General features: G+C 37.5%; 1 protein-coding gene and 1 pseudogene across 2 annotated transcripts in view; one reads left to right on the forward strand and one right to left on the reverse strand.

The window, feature by feature from the left end:
* The first annotated feature begins 4,677 nt into the window (after positions 1 to 4,677).
* Positions 4,678 to 5,334, forward strand: LOC112673221 (mitochondrial import receptor subunit TOM20 homolog; annotated as a pseudogene).
* A 12,808-nt stretch (positions 5,335 to 18,142) lies between these two features.
* Positions 18,143 to 20,807, reverse strand: part of EFHC2 (EF-hand domain containing 2) — a 195,008-nt gene continuing 192,343 nt past the window's right edge. For both annotated transcript variants that reach the window (XM_025468792.3, XM_025468796.3), the window contains one exon: positions 18,143 to 19,173. In XM_025468792.3, the coding sequence (XP_025324577.1) occupies positions 19,072 to 19,173 (102 nt within the window). In that variant the 3' untranslated portion in view covers positions 18,143 to 19,071. The remainder of the gene's footprint in view (positions 19,174 to 20,807) is intronic.

Below are 20,807 nucleotides of genomic sequence, written 5' to 3' on the forward strand. Positions count from 1 at the left end.
AATAAATGGGATTAATGACAAATTACACCTTGCGGAAGAAAAGATTAGTGAACTTGAAGAGAGCAATAGAATTTATCTGAAATGAAATACAGAGAATAAAAAGATTGGGAAAAAAGTTAATGGGACATTGGTGAGACGGGACAACTTAAAGCACTCTAATGTGTAATTATAGAAGCAAAGGCAGAAGAAAAATAAGGAAATAATGGCCTAAAGAATTGCAAGTTTTATGTAAACAACATATGGATGGAAGACTCTAAAAAAAAAAACCAACCCTGTACACAATAAATATGAAGAAAACTATACCAAACACCATAAATGTCTCAAAACCAGACATAGAGTGAAAATATTAAAAGAAGCCACAGAAAAATGTCACATTTTGCACAGAGGAACAATAAGTATTTCAGCAGATTTTTCATCAGAAATAATGCAAGCAAGATCATAAAGGACCAATATCTTTAAAGTATTGGATGCAAGACCTGGTAAACATTAGCTTTATGGGTGCTGGATATTTATGTACTCTTATAAATACTCTTAAACTTTTTTTCTGGGACATAGCTAAATTATTTGGAAAAAGTTTGATTCTTTTAGGTCTTGCTTATAAAAATTGTTAGGGGAAATCAGAAGCATGTTTAATCTAGAGTTAATTATTCCTCATTACTGAGGCAAGACCTTCTGAAAACAACACTCCATGAATTGTGAGACGCTGCAGTCAGGTTATCGAGCACAGGTACTGTTACCAGCTCTGTGTGAACCCTAGGTACTGTTTCCTCTAATCCTTTCAAATGGTTCTTTCCCCAACTTTGGATAGTTTCCTTGTACATATGCACTGCTCAGTTCTCAGTTGAATACTCAAGGGGCAATTTGAAGATCTTTGAAGTTCCAAACCTGCAGAGTTCTCTTCTCTCAAATATTCCGTCATGTAAATTCCAGCTCCGTTGGTATTTCTGGACTCCCATCCCCATCTCCTCTAGTCCAGAAGTCTCCCATATTCTACTTAGTTTCCCTCTTCCTGGGCCATAGGCCCAAAACTCTCTCAAGGTAATAATGTGAGACAATGGTGGGGGTCACTGCATTTGTTTCCTGTCTCTCATGTATCACTCTTTCATTGCCTAAAACCCAGTGTCTCGAAAAACATTGTTTTGTGTATTTTGCCTTTTTTTAGTTGTTTTAGACAGGAAGTTAAATCTGGACCCTGTTACTTATTTTGGCCAGAAACAGAACTCTAACAGTAATGATTTTAAAAATTATTACTCTAAAATGAAAGCAAGATCTCAAAGATATCTGCATGTTCATGTTCATTACAACATCATTCACAGTATCATTCACAACATACGGCATTATTCACAATAGCCAAGATGCAGAAATAACCTGTGTCCATCAATGGATGGAGATATATATATATATACACAAATATATATATGTACATATATATATGTAATATCACTTGCTATGAGAAAGAATCCTGCCATTTGTGACAATATGGATAAACCTTGAGGGCATTATCCTAGGTGAAATGAGTCAAACAGAGAAAGACAAATACTATATGATCTCATTTATATGTGGAATTTTTAAAAGATGAACTCGTAGAAGCAGAGAGTAGTGGTTATGAGGGGAGAGGAGGTGGGAGAAATGGGGAGATGTTGGTCAAAGGACACAAACTTACAGTTATAAGATGAATAAGTTCTAAGGATCTGAAGTACAGCATGGTGATTATAGTTAACAATAGCATATTATATACATGAAAGTTGCCAGGAGAGTAGATCTTAAAAGTTCTAACTATAAAAAATAAATGGTAATTATGTGATATGATGGAGGTGTTAGCTAATGCTATAGTGGTGATCATTTTGTAATATATAAATGTATCAAATTAACACTTTCAACTTCCACTATATGTCAATTATATATTCAATAGAGCTCGAAAAAATATTATTCCAAGAATATTATTGCTGATTCGAGTGCATTATTTTCAGTGGCTCCTTATTACCTCTTGGGGGTTCTTAATGTTTTTATAGCTTGAGGCTACTCAAAATTGTGTGGATATCAATTTCAGACTGTTAGAAACCAGTAATAAATTATATCATTAAGTAACTTGCAGAATTTTATGTGTATTAGACAAGCCCTCCATACCATTCCAAAAACCTCTTGGCTTCTCGGCTTACTCCTGCCACTGCTGCAATGACCAGTTGTGTTCAGACTTGGGCTGGCTTTGCACAGATGCAACTGGAGACTGTCTCTCCATGGTTAGTGTCATACATGTTCTATTTCCTTCCCTGATGCTTTCCTGACTCTATCAGTAGGAACTTCCTCTGCATTCACACATGGACAACCAGAAAATATGAGAGTTTAATACACATAGGCCCACTCTTGACCACTGGAGAACAGGTGACAATAGATAAATGATTTCCCCTTTGATCCCTGAACAGTTCATTTTTTCACATTTTTCAAAAGATGCCAGTTTCATTAGACACTAATTTTCTACAATGGTGGTCAACTTTACTTGTACTTAGATTGGTTCTTTTCCTCTTTTTCTATTTCCTTCTTATGCACATCTGCTTTCTGAAATCGTATTTCTAAATAAATTACTTACCCACAAGCCTTAATCTTAGAATCTGCTCTTAGGGGAAGCCAGACTAAGACAGTAGAGCATATATTTACATGTATATATCAATATATTGTAATAACCAGTTTTGGTGTAGTTATGCAATGATACTTGTGATAACTAATGTGAAATCAAGTAATATTATCCACAATACCTCTGAAAGGTTACTGCAAATCAGTGGTAAGTTTTTAAAAGTCAAATTTAAAAACCAAGTCAAGCATTTATTGAGTGCTTAACATATGTAAGGCATCATGGCAAACACTGAAAAATAGCAAGAAGTACGATGTATGTGGAACCAAAGAGAAAAATATTAAGCAGGATGCTTAATTTTTTAAAGAATTTACCTATTTATTCATGAGATACAGAAAGGCAGAGACACAGGCAGAGAGAGAAGCAGGCTCCCCGTGGGGAGCCCGATGTGGGACTGGATCCTCATGCCCTGAGCCGAAGGCAGATGCTCAACCGCTGAGCCACCCAGGCCTCCCGGGATGCTTATTTTAAAAATACAAATTAGAACACTACTAACTAAATATATATATATATATATATATATATATATATATATATATATATATATATGCAACACTACTAAAAAAGTGATTTTCTACTTTTGTCTTGAAACAACAAAATAAAACAGATGAAATATATGAAACAATAGTTTTTAAGACACTAGACATCAACCAACAAAGGGCAGTGACCTCTGAGAGACAGAAAACAAATGAGACCGAGCACCTGGCTGGCTCTGTTAGCAGGGCATGAGACTCTTGATCTCAGGGTCACGAGTTCAAGCCCCATGTTAAGCCTGGAGCCTAGCTAAAATTGAACAACAACAAATGAGACAGATTCTATTATTTCCCAGTTTAAGCCTGGAGAAAATTTCAAAAGTGCAAGAAGAAGGATCTCAGGCAGAACTTAGCAGCCTGCCTGAATTAAGTAGACTAAGCTTGGAGTTCAGAGGGGTCAAGGAGACTAGAGTCCTCAAGACAGAGTATTAGAAAGGAGAAAACACAAAATAGAACTCCAAAGATATGTAGAAGATCCCACTTCAGTCTTCCACCAAGTATTGACCAACATATGCACATGGAGAAACATTTGAGGCCAGGAAAGGAATAAACCAAAAGAGTAACATGAAACACATTCTCAGAGGTCACACAGGCCAAGAATAGTTCCTTATATTCTTTCAACTGCTGCGTAACAGATTTCCATATACTTAGAGGCTTAAAAGGATACCCATTTATAAGTTCACAGTTCTTGAACTCTGAAGTTTGAATGTAGGCTACCTGGGTCCTCTGCTCAAGGTCTCACAGGCTGATGCTAGAACGTTGGAATGGGCTGGCTTTCTTTCTGGAGGCTCTGGGGCTGCAATCCACTTCCAAATTCATTTGTTGTTGCGAGAATTTAGATCCTTGCAGTTGTTAGGACTGAGATATCCTTTTTTCACTGTCAGTAGGGGCTGCTCTCATCCTAGAGGTTAATTTCAGGTCATTACCATGTGGCCCTGTCCATTTTCAAAACCAGCAAGGGAGAATTTCCTCCATATTCAGTCCCTCCTGTGCATCAAATTTCTTTTGTCAGGAGGAAAAACTCAGTCCTTTTTAAGGCTCATCTGATTAGGTGAGACTCACCCAGAGTAATCAGCCTTTCTTGACATCAATTATGCAGTATAATATAACTTAATTCTGGGAGGGACTACACTCATGGAGGAGAGGATCATATAAAAGTATGGGTTATTAGGAGGCATCTTAGAATTCCACCTACCACATTCTTATTCCCACCAGTCAGGGTAGAAAACTTCATTAATGTTGGGGAATTGGGTAGAGTACTCAGAAGTGTTTTTGCCTCAGTACTGTGAAAAAGTTGGCCCTAAACCAAGGGTTGCTTTTGTCCTAACAAAGCTTAAAGGAATGACTTGAAAGGATAAAAACATTTCTCAATAACTTAACCTCAGAACAAAGCTCAAGACTGTTTATAAGATCACAAATATAGATCTTTCTGCATCTCTCATGGCAAGCATCAGGTGGGAATAGTGGGGCCTGTTCTGAGGGTTTGCAGCCTACTGCTCCTTCACGTGGATCCTGATGCCACTGAGCTCACTCCTGCTTCTCAGTCAAGAGAAGGTGCTGGGCCAGAACAGCACCATTGCTGCAAGTGTCTACAGGTTTTCTTTTTTTTTTTTTAAAGCTCTTTTTAAAAAATATTTTATTTATTTATTCATGAGAGACACAGAGAGAGGCAGAGACACAGGCAGAGGGAGAAGCAGGCTCCATGCAGGGAGCCCAATGTGGGACTGGATCCCAGGACTCCAGGATCATGCCCTGGGCCGAAGGGTGGCGCTCAACGACTGAGCCACTCAGGCATCCCTGCAGGGCTCTTTTCATCGGGTACTGTATTTACTTCCACCACCAGAGATGGAGTGGCCCCAGCTTAAGAACAGGCTTTGAGAACAAAGAAACAAAAGCTTACTAAGGAGAGAGCTGGACTTTCCAAGTTACCTGACCTTAAAGATGTCAAAGCTGTTCAGAAATTCTTCCTTGAAAAGTTGCTAGCTCAAGGTGAATATGAGAAGGGTGTAGATCATCTGACAAATGCAGTTGCTGTGTGTGGACAGCCACATCACTTATTGCAAATGTTACAGCAAACTTCCACCACCAATGTTCCAGATGCTTCTGACCAAGCTTCCAACAATTAGGGAAATCGTAAGTGTTCAGAGCTTGGCTGAAGATGATGTGGAATGAGAAACAAATGTCAACATAATCTCAATGAAAAATATTTTTAAAATCTTAACTCAGAAGATGTAGCGGCTCTGGGGGAATAAGGGCAAATGGGCTTGTTATGGACTGTCCTGCATTGAAATCTACCAAAGTTAATTTTTACTTTGTGTAGATCCATTTGCCTGTTTTATTTTATTTTTCCCAGTGGAAAGTCTACTTTGATAGAAAGATTTTCATTTTATAAATACATTACTGGAGTTACCAAAGTACGGACTTACGTTATTCTTAAAACATGCAATTAAAACGTACATATAACATCACATTACCTATGTTAAAAATACTCAGTGTTCAGTTTTGAAAGATAGGCAAGAAAGTATACAATAAAGCTGAAGAATGCATATGTTTTGAAGCTAGTACATTTTGCTCTACATAAAAGAACTGGATGGAAACTTATTTTATCAAAACTGAGCATTAAAATCATTGAGAAATCCAAAAAAAAAAAAAAAAAAAAGAACGCAAATATATTCAGCACCCACAAGTTGAAAGCCAAAATGTTTGGTATCTAATAAAAACTTAGCAAGCAAGAAGATATTACCCATAATGGTAAGAAAAATCAATCAACTGAAACTGACACAGAAATTGCATAGATGATTGAATTAGTAGACAAGTACATTAAAACCATTATTATAACTATACTCCTTAAGTATAGGAAGCTAGAGGAAAAAATTTAACATGTTAAGGAGAGACATGGAAGATCTAAAAAGACCAAAATCCAACATCATCTACAATACATGAGATAAAAGATATAATGGATATGATTAATGGCAGATTAGATATCACAAAAAAAATATTTTTGGAAAGAGAGTATCCAAAATGAACCATACAGGGGAAGAACACATTAAAAAGATGAACAGAGCCATCAGTGAGCTGTGGGACAACTTATAAAGCTTAATACACATGTAATGAGAGCTGCCAATGGAGAAGAGAGAGATATGGGAACCAAAATAACATTTGAAGAAAACATGGTAAAATATTTTTGAAACTGTATGGAAACTATGTAAGTCTATAGATCGAAGAAGTTCAATGAACTTGTAAGCACAATAGAACTAACCCAAGTCTCATCATAAACAAATTTCTTAAAACCAGTGGTAAATAAAAAATGTTAAAATTAGTTAAAAAAAAAAAGATATATTACATGAAAAGGGAAAAAATTAAGTTGACAGATTTCTCATGTCGAACAAAGTAATACAGAAGTGAGGGGAGTAATGCATTTAAAATACAGCAAGAAAAAATTTTCAACTTAGGCATTTATACCCTGTGAAAATATCTTTCAAAAATGAAGGCCAAAAAAAGTCATTCTGAGACATTTTTTTTCAAAAGCAAAATAATTCATCACTAGCTGACCCACACACTAGAACTGTGAAAGGAAGTCTTTCAGGCAGAAGAAAAATGATACCAGATGGAAATAAGAATCTGCACAAAAGAATGAAAAGCATGCAGAATGGTAACTGTGTGTATAAATATATGGGTTTTCTCTTGTTATTTAAATCTCTTTAAAAGATAATTGTTAAAAATAGCAATAGGGTACAGAGTTTATAACATATGTAAAAAGTAAAGTATATAATGATAGCTCAAAGCTTAGTTGGGGAGAAATGTAAGTATACTATTTTAAGATTTTTATACCATCCAATACGGTATGATATGTATTATACCATCACTGGTAGGTAGACTGTACCAAGTTGTAAGTGTATACTGTAAACCCTAAACCAACCAATAAAATAAATTTGAGTTATAGTAAAGTAGTCCAGAATAAGCCATTGTAGCATAAAAAATTCCTTTGAGTTAAGGGCATTTGAGTTCCTGAAATCCCTTATTTGCCTAAAAACAAAACCTTCCAAAAGAACTCAATTGTTATAAATCCCCTCCCAGGAACAACTCTAATCTTTTCTTTTTGGAGTGAAGTCAGTACCACACCCACACAGAGATTATAACAAAACTATCATATCTCCTATCTATTCTCCTAAGGGCCTATTTATCGTTCCAAAAAGTCATTTGTTTTTCTTCACGTTCTCTTTCTCCTCACCCCTACTTCTAAGAAGTCATTTGTTGTCCCAAAAGTGCCCCTGTGCCCCTCCCCATCCACAGTTAAGATGGTAAATGAGCTCAAAATTCTAACCAACAACTTGAGTCACATTTCTTTGTGTGAGGGTATAATTAAATGTTTTTCTCTCTTACTAATCTTTTTAAAATTTTTATTTTAATTTGTAGGCCTCCAAGTCTTAAACAGAAGAGGATAAAAGAAACATTTTTCCTCCCTGACAATGGCTACTAACCCAACAAATGAGATAAAATGGAATCAAACTTTTTTTATTAATCTAAAATAAGAAAGAAAATGGAAACAGAAAAAATAGACAAATAGAAAACAAATGGAAAGACAACTGATTTAAATTTGATCTTATCAATAACTACATCAAATATAAGTAATCTAAATACATCAATTAAAAGGAAGTAACTGTCAAGTTGATTTAAAAAAGACCTAACTAAATGCTGCCTGTAAGAAAGATACTTTGAGTATTAAAACACATATAGGGTAAAAATTATAAAAGAATAAAATATACCATGGTAAGTAACACCAAATGAAAAGAAAGTTGGAATGGTTTTATTATCAGACAATGTAGATTTCAGAGCAAAGAATATTACCAGGGATAAGGAAATTCACTTCATAATGATAAAGGAGTCAATTCATCAAGGGGACTTAACAGTCCTAAATGCTTATATAGCTACAATTTTGGAATACATGAAGCAAGAACTGATAGAACTGTAAGGAAAAATAAACAAATTCACAATTATAGGCAGAAATTTCAGTATCTTTCTCTTAATAGTTTTCATAACCAGTAGATAGAAAATCAGTAAGGATATAGATTTTAACAACTTGACCTAATTGCATTTATAGAATATTCCACCAAAGAAGTGTAGAACACACATTATTTCCAAGTGCACATGATACATTTACCAAGGTAGACCATATTGTGAGCTATAAAACTAGTCTCAATTAATTTAAAAGGATACAAGTCATACATGTATATCCTCCACGGGGAATTAAATTAGGTTGTTAGAAAGATCTTTGGAAAATCCCCAAATATTTAAAACTAAATAAGACACTTTCAAATAACCTGTAGATCAAAGAAGAAATCAAAGAGAAATAAGAAAGTAATGGAATGAAAATGGAACAATGTATCAAAATTTATGTGATGCCATTAAAACAGTATTTAGAAGGATTTTATAGCACTAAAAGCCTACATTAGAAAAGAAAAAGAGGCTTAAATCAATGACTTCAGCCTCCACACTAAAAAATTAGAAAAAGAGCACATTAAACCCAAAGTAAGTAGAAGAAAAATAATAATAATCAGAGCAGAAAACAATAAAATAAAGAGGAACACGAGAGAAAATTAATGAAATAACAAACTGCTTCTTTAAAAAGATCAATAAAATTAATTAATCTCTAGCCAGACCGATCAGGAAAAAAAAAAAAAGAATAATTACCAGTATCAGGAATGAGAGAGGTGACATCACTAAAGCTTCTTCAGATGCTAAAGGATAAGCACTGAATATCATGAGCAACTTTAAGCCAATAAATTCAACAAGATGAAATGGGAAAATTCTTTTAAAGACAAACTATCAAAGCTCATGACATAAGAAATATATAACCTGAATAGCCCTATATCTACTAAAGAAATTGAGACTGTAGTTTAAGAATACCTGCCCATAGGAGCACCCAGGTGGCTCAGTCAGTTAAGCATCTGACTCTTGATTTCAGCTCAGGTCATGATGTCAGGATTGTGGGATTGAGCTCTGAGTCAGACTTCACACTCAGCGGGGAGTCCACTTGAAGATTCTCTCCCTCTGCACCTCTCCACACTGGCGTGTGCGCGCTCTCTCTCTCTCTCTCTCTCTCAAATAAATAAATAAACCTTTAAAAAAAAGAATACCTTCCCATAAAGCAAACTGAAAGCAGCACTGGTTAAATCTATCAAACATTTGAAGGAGGAATAATAGCAGTTCTACAAAACCTCATCTACAAAATTGAAAAAGAAGGAATATTCCCAACTCATTCTATGAGCCAGCATTACCATGAAGTCAAAATCAGACCAAAATATGAGAAAACTATAGATCAACATCCTCATGAACATAGAAGAAAAATTCAAATGAAACTTTAGCAAAGTGAATATAGCAATATATAAGAAAGATAATCCATCATGACCTAATAAGGTTTATTCCCATAATGCAAAGTTTAACGTTCAAAAATCAATGTCATTTCCAATTTTAAAATGGGCAAAGGATTTGATCAGATATTTCTCTAAAGAAGACATAAAAATGGTAACAAGCTCATGAAAAGATGTCTTAGTCGCTAGGGAAATACAAATAAAATCCACAATGAGGTACCAGTTCACACCAGCTAGGATGGCTATAATTTTAAAAAAGGAAAATAACAAGTGTTACTAGGGATGCAGAAAAATTGTAACCCTAATACATTGCTGGTAGGCATGTAAAATGGTTCAGCTGCTGTGGAAAAGTTTGTCAGTTCTCCAAAAAATTAAACAGAATTACCATATGGCCTAGTAATTCTACTCCTAGGTATATAAACAAAAGAACCAAAAATGGGGGGCACCTAGATGGCTCAGTGGGTTGAGTGCCTGAATCTTGATTTTGCTTCAGGTCATAATCTCAGGGTTGCAGGACTGAGCCCTGCATTGGGCTCCACACCAGGCGTGGAGCCTGCTTGAGATTCTCTCCCTCACCTTCTGCCCCTCTCACTTTTGTGTTCTCTCTTAAAAAAAAAAAAGAACTAAAAACTAGTGCTCAAATACATGGCTATGTTCATGGCAGCTCTATCCACAATAGCCAAAAGGTGGAAACAACACAAGCATCCAACAAAAGGTGATTGGATAAACACATTGTGGTGTATCTATACAATGGGCTATTACTCAGCCATGAAAAGGAACAAAGTTCTAATATGTGCTGCAACATGGGTGAACCTCAAAAACATTGGACTAAGTGAAAGAAGTCAGACATAATAGGTCACATACTGTATGATTCCACTTCCATGAAATATTTGGAATAGGTAAATTCACAGAGACAGAAAACAGACTGGTGGTTCCCAGGGGCTGGAACCAGAAGTGATGGTTTAATGAGTATAGGGTTTCCTTTGGGGGTAATGAAATGTTTTGGAACTAAAAAGATGTGGTGGGTGTACAGTATTGTGAATGTGCTAAGTATCACTGATTTCTTTCCTTAAGATGGTTAATTTTGGGGCAGCCCGGGTGGCTCAGCAGTTTAGTGCCGCCTTCAGCCCAGGGCCTGATCCTGGAGACCCAGGATCGAGTCCCACATCGGGCTCCTTGCATGGAGCCTGTTTCTCCCTCTGCTGCTGCTGCTCTCTCTCTCTGACTCTCATTAATAAATAAATAAAATCTTAAAAAAAAAAGATGGTTAATTTTATAAGAATTTAATCTTAAAAAACATTAATGTCATTTACTATATTAACAAACTTTTTAAAAAAGATTTTATCTATTTATTTGATAGGGGGAGCCAGAGCATGAGTAGGGGGAGGTGGAGGGGCAAAGGGAGAGGGAAAAGCGGGCTCCCTGCTAAGCAGGGAGCCAGGCGTGGGGCTCCATCCCAGGACCCCAAGATCATGACCTGAGCCAAAGGCAGACGCTTAACCATCTAAGCCACCATGCACCCCTATATTACCAAACTTTTAAAAGAAAAATCATATAATCATCTCATTAGATCTAGTGAAAGCATGTGACAAAATCTAATATCCATTCTTGATAAAATCTCTCAGCAAAATAGAAATAGAAGGGAGCTTCATAAACCTGATGAAGAGTGTCTACCAAAACCCTATAGCTAACATCATACCTAATGGTGAAAGACGGTATGCTTTCTCCCTAAATTCAGTAACAAGAACGGGCTGTCCATCCTCATCACTTCTATTCAACACTGTACTAGTCAGTGCAATAAAGGAAATAGAAGAATTCAGATTTGAAATGAAGAAATAAAACTTTATTCATAGACTAATACTATCTGTATTAAAATTCTAATCATCTATGTGGATATCTATGTAAAAAAAATCTGACAATATCTATAAAAAAGCCACAAGACTAGGGTACCTGGGTGGCTCAGTCAGTTAAGAATCTGCCTTTGGCTCAGGTCATGATCCTGAGCCCTTGGATGGAGCCCAGAGTAGGGCTCCCTGCTCAGCGGGGAGCCTGCTTCTCCCTCTCCTACTGCCCCTCCCACTACTCGTGCTCTCTCTCAAATAAAATCTTTAAAAAGCCATAAACTAATAAATGTGTTTAAGTTTGAAAGATACAATGATCAATGTACAAAAAACCATTGTATTTTTAGCCTCTAGTAACCAATGATCAGAAAATGAAATATAAAAAATTGCCATTTGCATTATCATTAAGAAACATGAATATAGGGAGAAAGCTGTCAAATATGTGCAATGCTCATACAATAAAAACTACAAAACATTGCTGAGATAAATTTAAACCTTAAATAAATGGGATGATATATACTGTGTTCATGGGTCAGAAGACTCAGTATTATTAAGATGCCAAATTGATCTGTAGATTCAGCACAATCCCAATAAAAAAACCTACCAGGATTTTAGAATTACAAGTTTATTCTAAAATTCATCATGGAAGTGCAAAGATGTAAGACACCCAAAACTACTAGGCAAAAGAAGAAGTGAAATTGTAGAATTAACACTACTGATTTCAAGACTTACTAGAAAGCTACAGTGACCAAGACAGTGTGGTATCAGTGTAAAGATATACATCAATCAGTAGAACAGAACAGAAAGTCCAGAAATAGACCTACGTATATATTCGTATATTTCAGCAGTGGTACAGAGACAATTCAGTGAAAAAGGATAGTCTTTTCAATAAATGGTAGTGTAACTACCAGATATCCATATGCGAAAAAATAAACACGGAACCGTAACTTGTACTATAACAGAAATTAACTAGAAATGAATCCTAGATCTAAATTAAACACCTAAAACTATAAAACTTCTAGGAGAAAACCTTTATGACCTTGGTTTAGGCAAACATTTATTAGATATAACACCAACAGAAAAATCCATATAAACATAGATTGATAAAACAGACTTATGCTGCATGAAAGAAACCAGACCAAAAAAAGTTCATGCTGTATCATTCCAATGATATGAAATCCCAGAAAATGCTAACTTCTATAGTGATAGAAAGCAGCTCAGTGGTTGCCTGTGTATGGGGAAAGGTGAAGGGGAGCAAATATGCCATTCTAAAATATGCCTCTTTGACATAAGGATTATTTTGAGCTGATAAATTAGATAAACAGCAGACACAGGAGAAGCTCTGTAGTAGTCACCCTTTTGTAAGGACTATTTATAAGGGAAATCTCCATTGGTTAAGTTAAGTAGGTCTCCCACTCTGTACCAGAAAGAGGACAACCCAACATCTAGAAACTTAGTGATGGGGGGCCACCTGGATGGCTCAGTGGTTGGGCATCTGCCTTTGGCTCAGGTTGTGATCCCAGGGTCCTGGGATCAAGTCCCACATGGGGTTCCCTGCAGGAAGCCTGCTTCTCCCTCTGCCTGTGCCTCTGCCTCTGTGTCTCTCATGAATAAATAAATATTTTTTAGAAAAAGAAACGTATTGATGGGGAAGGTACCGATTTAAATCCACATTAACAAACTTACCCATTTTTGGTTGCTTTTCCTGCATCCCCCAGAATGACTCCCTTCCCTCCCTCCCCCACACACACTTAAGGTGGTGACTTAGGTCACCTTGGAAAATTACACAGTTTTCCTTGGTATCTCTCTCATGTATGTATGAGGTACTCATGTGGCTCAACTTTTGTTCTTCTCTTGTTAATCTTTTAATATGGGGGTTTCAGCCAAGAACTCAGGATACAGAAAAAAGTAGTTTTCCTGTCCTACAATGGGGATGTGTGGAAGGGAGGGCTTTCCAAGGACCTCAAAGAAATTTTGGGAGAATATATGAATTATCTTGATTGGGATGCTATTTCACAGGTGTATACATATGTCCACTTATCAAACTGTACACTTTTAATACATGCAGTTCACTGTGTGTCAATGAAAGCTGTATTCTAAAAATTAGTCGTATACCAAGCATTATGGTTTTCAGACAACTTGCTCCCTCTGGGCAATCTTCTCTAAGTTTACATTTACCATCCATACTCTGATAGGTTTAAAACAGGCCTCTCCAGCCCAGACCATTTTGCTACGACTCGGACCGGTCAATCCGATTGCCTGATCCACATCTCCACCTATCTGTTTTACAGACCCCCTAAACTGGCATGCCCGAGGCTGAACTGTTGATACCTCTCCTGCAAATTGGATTTTTCCCTGGTGTATCCTGGCACAACAGATGACACCACCACTTCCCCAGCTGTTAAAATGACCCCATGTAATTTGGATTTCTTCTCTTTCATCTCCAACATCCTTAATGTGTCATGAGTCTATCCGCTTCTCACCAACCTCACCACCTCACTGACACTAATCCAAACCACCCATCACTTCTCTGGCAACAGCCTCCCCAGTCAGCCTTCTGGCTGCCAAACTCACTCTTGTAGTTCTCTCTCTCTCTCTCTCTCTCACACACACACACACACACACACACAGCCACCAGAGCTTTTTAAATACAGACATCATCTTTTCATCCTCCCGATTAAAATCTTCCAGTAACTTCTCATGCCTTTAGGATCAAGTTCAAACTGTTTTATAACGTATATTACACACACAAAAGGAGTCTCTATTCTTGTCCAGAGTCCCCTCTGCAATTGTCACACCTCTTGCCATTTCCCTTGTCACTATCCATGCTCCAGTCATAGTTAAAATGGGGTGGGGGGGGGTAGTGGGGAGGGAGGGTGGACAATCTGCAGCAGCCTGAAATGGCTTTTCAGCTCCTGTTCCGTATTCAATGAGCAGCCTCACAGCAACAATGAAAAGCAGTGGTAGCAAGTGAGGGGGGGGAAAGCAGGCAAAAGTAAATTTACCAAGTTCCTATTTCATTCAGATATTCTCATATAGGCAGAGTATAAAAAGGAAACAAAGATGATTTTGGTGGAACTCTTCTAAAGGAGGCCACATTTTGTGTTTTTCACCACGATCCCCGCCCCTCTGGATTTTAATATTATAGTGGGGTCATAACAAGCATTTCCTCCATTGTTGGCTTTATACAGATGCAAAGCGGTGCCCAGGAAGCTGGGAGATTGATGAATAGTTGGTTTGATGTATTTGAACCATTCACTACTTTGAGTTAAATGTGCATATTCTGTTCAGAAGAGACAATGGGGAGGAGCGGGCCCCCTGTTTCCTGTCTAACTTGCAGAACATCAGGCCTCACTGCTTAAACTAATGAGTATTTAGAAGTAAAGGCTCCTACTGATTCCAGCCAGTCATTAATTCTCTACTTGCTGAGCCACCGTGGAGTTTTGCATTGGCTGCATTTTTCAGCCATCGCCAGTTACTTCTGAGCAGTGGTGCTGACCCTTAGTGCCTATGCTCCTGCACTAGGCACATAATGGGCTCGCAAGTCCCTCTTGGAAGGAATTTTGCTGGGTACCAAATGCAAAGAAGATGCACATCCTAACCTCAGAACCCGTGGTTGTCAGGAACTTAGTTGACTTGAGTGGAAACGTTTAATTTTATAGAACCTGGTAGAGAAGGTGAGTGGAGGCGACTACCGATTTCTCTCTAGCTCTTTATCCAGTCAGCACTGCCTTTTGTAATCATGATGTTTTGCTTCATGATCGGGGCAGGTTTTGTTTTGTGAAATAGCCTCATTGATCTCGCCTTGGTGGATTTTCCATTCTGACACATTACATTCTCTTGGGAACTGAGAAACACCGTGTCGCTGCAGATGCTCAGTCAACTTGAAAAGCCTCATTTCTGAAAAGGTCTTAACCTGCCTTCAACTCAGAAGGGGTTCAAACTTGGCCCAAACATGGATCAGGACAGAGACTCAGCACTTGGGTAATGTTTACCATCATTTGAAAACTGTTTGTCTGGAAGGTCAGTTCCAGACCAATTCTGAAGAACAGTCAAAACTCAGGAAACTATATTCCTAACTAAAAAGAATGTACATGTAATTGGGAACGTGACAGTTCATTATTCAACAGAGTCTGCATTATTAAGCATCATAAATATTTTGTGGACAACCCTACCATTTCATCAAGCCATCACCGAAGACTCCCACTGCCGAACTTAAGAGCAAAATCGTAACATATGGGAGAAGAGGACAGGGAAATGAGGAACGAGTGGCAAAGACTAAAGCAGTCCCCACTCAAGATAAATAAATCCACGTTGGAAAGGCAAGAGTTGTTTTTGTAGGGGGAGGGGAGAAATTTCATCTTCTTCATCAAGAATTCCCTGCTATTTGAAAGGAAGGACAATTTAAATATCCCAAACTCACAGTGGTGGTGTCCACAAAGCCTCGCAGCTTTACAACACCCCCCACCCCACTCCCGCAAAACAAACTCCAAATAACATAAAAAAAGCAAAGACCAACAATGTTATGTTTGTCATTAATTGAATCAGAGGCAATACACAAAGTAGGCAAAATGTTAAAACTATCCCAAATGCTTGAAATTTACAGTGCTCTTCATCTCCTCTCTGCTGTCTACAATTTTAGTAAGCACTGAAGTCAACCAATAGATGTACCCACATTACTTTTCAAGGGGTTGGGTTCAAATGGTAAACAGGTTAAAAAGGGAGAAAGAGGGGCACGTGGGTGGCTCAGTTGGTCAAGCTCAGGTCACGATCTCATTTTCTTAGGATTGAGCCCCCCTGTCAGGGCTCTGCACTCAGCAGGGAGCCTGCTTCTCCCTCTCCCCCTGCTCATGCTCTCTCAAATAAATATATAAAATCTTTCCCCCAAAAGGGAGAAAGAGGCAAATAAACACTGAAATGTAGTAGTCACCTGCTGACAACACCCATGCTTTGTAACAATGACTCAGCAAACCATCTCATGCCAACCTCAACCGCTTTTAATCAGTTTCTTCTGAAAAGACACAATGTGATCTGGGCTCTCAAATGACTTGATCAATCATTCCCACGGTTGCAGGAATATGAAAAAACAGTTCGTTCTTAATACAAAAAGGTTGCCTGTATTAATCTTCAACTTACCCAGACATCCACAGGCAGCACTCGCTTTTCCATCAGAGTGAGAAAATGTGAGCAGCTAAAAATATAAGTAGATGCAAAGGTTGTGAAACTTTAAAAAAAAATGATTACCCTAGAACAATGACAATAGTTGGGATTTCGCTTTTTCACAGGGAAAAGAAGAGGCAGCTAAAAATATAAGTGTATGCCAAAAGTGGGAAACTTTTCAAAGTTCTCCCTCCAGAATAATGGTAATAGTTGGGATTTCTCCTTTTCAGAGGGAAAATGAAGAGGCAGAAATTCCAGCTGGTCTTCACTACCTCCCCCAAAGAGTTGAGTCAAAGGGTTCATTTGTGCTGAAAACCAGAGTTATCTGCTGCCCGAAACCTAAGCAGAACACATCAGCATTTGGGGACCACCTGGGGCCTAGGAGTGGGGTGGCCTGGGAGATTTCCAGATGGATTCTAAGACAATTCATTGATATTTACATAACAAGAATAAATGTTTTCCCTAAGATAGCATTTCCCTTCAGTGACTTGGGACCACCAGCAAAAGAGGGAGGTACAGAAATTCTATTACATTAATAGTCTTTGTTTTTATGGCTTTGGCATTTATTAACTAGTGGGAGCTGTTTATTGGGTCATAAACTTTACTAATGGGGATATTATCTCTAAATTATAAATCTCCTTCAGTATATGGTTTAGTTATAAAAAAAATAATTATTTAAAGAGTCTGTATGGCTGCAATGTATCATGTTTATCGGCATGATTCCTATAATGGCCATTTAATTGCTAATTACGGGCTTGAACTGCAAATAACCAGGGCAGCGACACACATCTATGTGATAGAACAAGCGGTTGTCATCCTACAAACTCAGGAACATGTCATTGGTTTGCTGCTTTTCCTCTTCTCTTCCCACTTCTCAAAGTGAACTGCATCACAAGCCTGTACACGGGCTAAATTATCCATGTATTTAAAATCTTGAGGGAAAGACAACTGACTGAAGAGTTGAATAGGTAAGTGACAAATGTGTCAGCCTGAAAAGTTCCAGGAAAGTGTCATCCTTAAAAGCTTGCTCTCTGGGGAATGAAAAATCTTAAAGTGACAAAATGGCTTGGCACTGTCAGTTGTCTTAAAAAAAAAAAAAAAAAAACCTGGAATAAAAATCAAGTAGTCAAAATTAGATTTTATGGGTAAATGGTCCTAGTATATAAGTTGAGTATTCGAGTTTATTGGAAAGTCCTATGGGCTCTATTCTAACAATGGCACATGTAGAATTACCCGAGGTTTATAATTAGAAATAATAGAAATAGAAATAGTTTATTGATTAGCTTCAATTAAAAAAAATTTTTTTAAAAGAAAGAGCCATTGTTGTCAACCATATTGGTACCTCTGAGTGCCAAGAGGCCTGTTCATTTCTAGGCAAGATGCCACAAATGTGCAGTGAAGGAATAATGAGGTGGAAGGGGCCTTGACATGTCATCAGTTCCTTTTTCCCTCCTCAAAGCAGTCCCCAAAAGGTAGATGTTGAACCCCCTTTTCCATAGGCTTCCACCGTCTCTAAGAACACCAGGCAAATGGATTTATGATACGTAGCATCTAACACTGGAGACTGAGGTAGATTGGGACAAACTTCTCACAATGAATTCCCAGAGGTCCATGGTTATGAGTTTTAATCAAATATACACTACATGACAAAGGTTCTGCTGAGATTCATAACATATAGGCCTATAAGAAAAATCAAAATAGAACCAGAGAAAAGCAGGAGGGAAACATGTTATAGTTCTAGAATATTTAAACCTCTGGGGTGGGTGGTATGTGTATGTGGAGAATGAACCAAAAAAAAGAGCTCTCAAAATCTTCAGTGTTCCCATCCCTAAATATTTTAGACATCACACGTTTTTGGTCATACTATAATTATATATACATGCATATATATCCCTAAGTTAACACCTAACTTTAGGTAGAAAAAGGACATTAAAATATAAACACTGCATATGTTTCAATTTCTCTCCCAAAGTGTGTGTGTGTGTGTGTGTGTGTTGTGGGGCAAGGGAGGAGTCCTTCTCATAGCTTTGCTAATTTCAGAAAACAAATACATTCACTCTAGAGAGGTTTAAGGATTATTTTGATAAGGTGGGTTGCTACAAAATTTAATTATATAAGTAATAAACATGTGTCAAAAAGATTTCAAAAAATGTTTAATAGAATCACAACTTATTGCTCAGATATAATTTGATTTTATATTGTCATGTATAGCTGTCAAAAGTAATTTTCCTTTTGTGTTGTAATGAATCAAATTATGTTGGATAGAAAATTACCATAAGATTCTTTGGTATTAATAAATCATACATGTAATAAAAATGTTTGACGTTTCTTTAAATGGCATTTTTAATAATGCTGGCACATCAGCACTGTAATACGATGTTCAGAGAAACTAAAACGACAAAAGGGAATTAACTTGGTCTGTGGATTTCAATTCAAAATGAACCCTGTGTTTTTTTTAATGAAGTTATATCTACTGAAATAAACCTAGTAAAATTAGAGCAGGAAATCAAAGAAAGTTGACCAAAATTGGCATATGGTTACTCCTCCTCTAAGCCGAACACATCCTTTAGAAGTCTCATGTAGTTAATGTATTTCACGGGAATAGGTGATGGCATCCCGAGCCACTCATCTTCACATCTCTACAAAAAAAAACAAAGATGGATATAAATTATAACCACATTTCAAAGTGCAGTTCTGTAAATGCAACATCGAATTGTTATTGTTATATAAGCTCATGATAAATAGCTTATTCTCAAGGCAGGCATTTCTACTGTCCATCTTCGAATCATAGGGACTTTGTGGTAGACTAAGTTCTTATGCTCACTTCTTTATCCCTCTATTAGAATTATACACCTATGGCTTTTGCCATTTGACTTTGCAGACCCTCCCACGGAGTCTACTTTCCTGTTCCCTTGATATGGGAACATATGACTGGCTTTGGCCTATGTAATGCTAGCAGATGTACCACGAACAGAGGCTCTAATGTCCGGGCATGACCTGGCCTAGGCTGCTGTGCCTGTCATTGCCATGAGAATATGGCTCCCAAGGTGTTGCTGGTCCCAAAATAGCACAGGTGGAGTAAGCCCACAGACAAGAAAAATAAATGTCTGTTGTTGAGAACCAGTGAAATTTGGGGTCGAAGGCGTGTTTGTTATGCATTATTACAGTGATAACTCCCCCTATGCTTTCTTAAGAACTCAGTTATTAAAATCTGAACTGCTAGTCACACTGATTGCTTGGTTGCTGTTTCTTTAACCTAACAATGAAAAGAGCAATGAATCATTCACAGGATGCTCCTGAGGTAAACTACTTTATATATGTACTTTACACATGTGTATATATATGTATCGATATATACACACATATACTGCATATATAGTATATATGGTATGTATATTTGTGTATATATATTTTCTTTTTTAATGATTTTATTTATTTATTCATGAGAGACAGAGAGAGGCAGAGACATAGGCAGAGGGAGAAGCAGGCCTCCGCCACAGGGAGCCCGATGTGGGACTCAGTCCCAGGACCCAGGGATCACGACCTGAGCAAAAGGCAGATGCTCAACACTGAGCCACCCAGGCACCCTTATATATTTTCTAATTGCAGAAAATAAATATCTTTACTCTTCTAGAGAGGTTTACAAATATTTGGGGGGTGCCTGGCTGGCTCAACCGGGTAAACATCTGACTCTTAATTTTGGCTCAGGTTGTGATCTCAGGGTCATGAGATCGAGCCCTGCACCAGTCTCCACACTTAGCAGGGTGTCTGAGATCTTCTCTCTCCATCTCCCTCTGTCCCTCCTCCTACTCTAAAATAAATAACTCTTTAAAAAAAGAGTATTTTGTTGAGGTGGGTTGCAACAAAACATATAAGCAGTAACACATATCAGATTTTTAAAAAAAAATCTTGTAGATAGAAATCTAGACACACACAGGGACGCATACACAAACATTTTTTTTTATTTATGTTGCAATGCTCAATATCAACAGGGTGTGGGTAAGTCCATATATTGGGGGCTGTTTCTATTGTCAAGGTTAATTGTTATTATATAAGAGGTACAATATCTTTCCTGGTGTTACGTTAGTATCCAGAAACATAAGATGTCAGAAACACAGGTAAGGGTTCAATAATTCTGTGATACAATTGTGGAAGCAACCTGTTTAAGTACTGTTTCAGCTGAGCTTTATGGGATGAGGAACAGTTCAGCAGGGGCCCGAAGTGATAAAGGATGTTCTGGGCATAGGGAACAGCATAAGCAAAGGCCCACAGA

The sequence above is a fragment of the Canis lupus genome, chromosome X (assembly GCF_003254725.2).
Source record: "Canis lupus dingo isolate Sandy chromosome X, ASM325472v2, whole genome shotgun sequence".
In the NCBI taxonomy this organism is placed as follows: domain Eukaryota; kingdom Metazoa; phylum Chordata; class Mammalia; order Carnivora; family Canidae; genus Canis; species Canis lupus.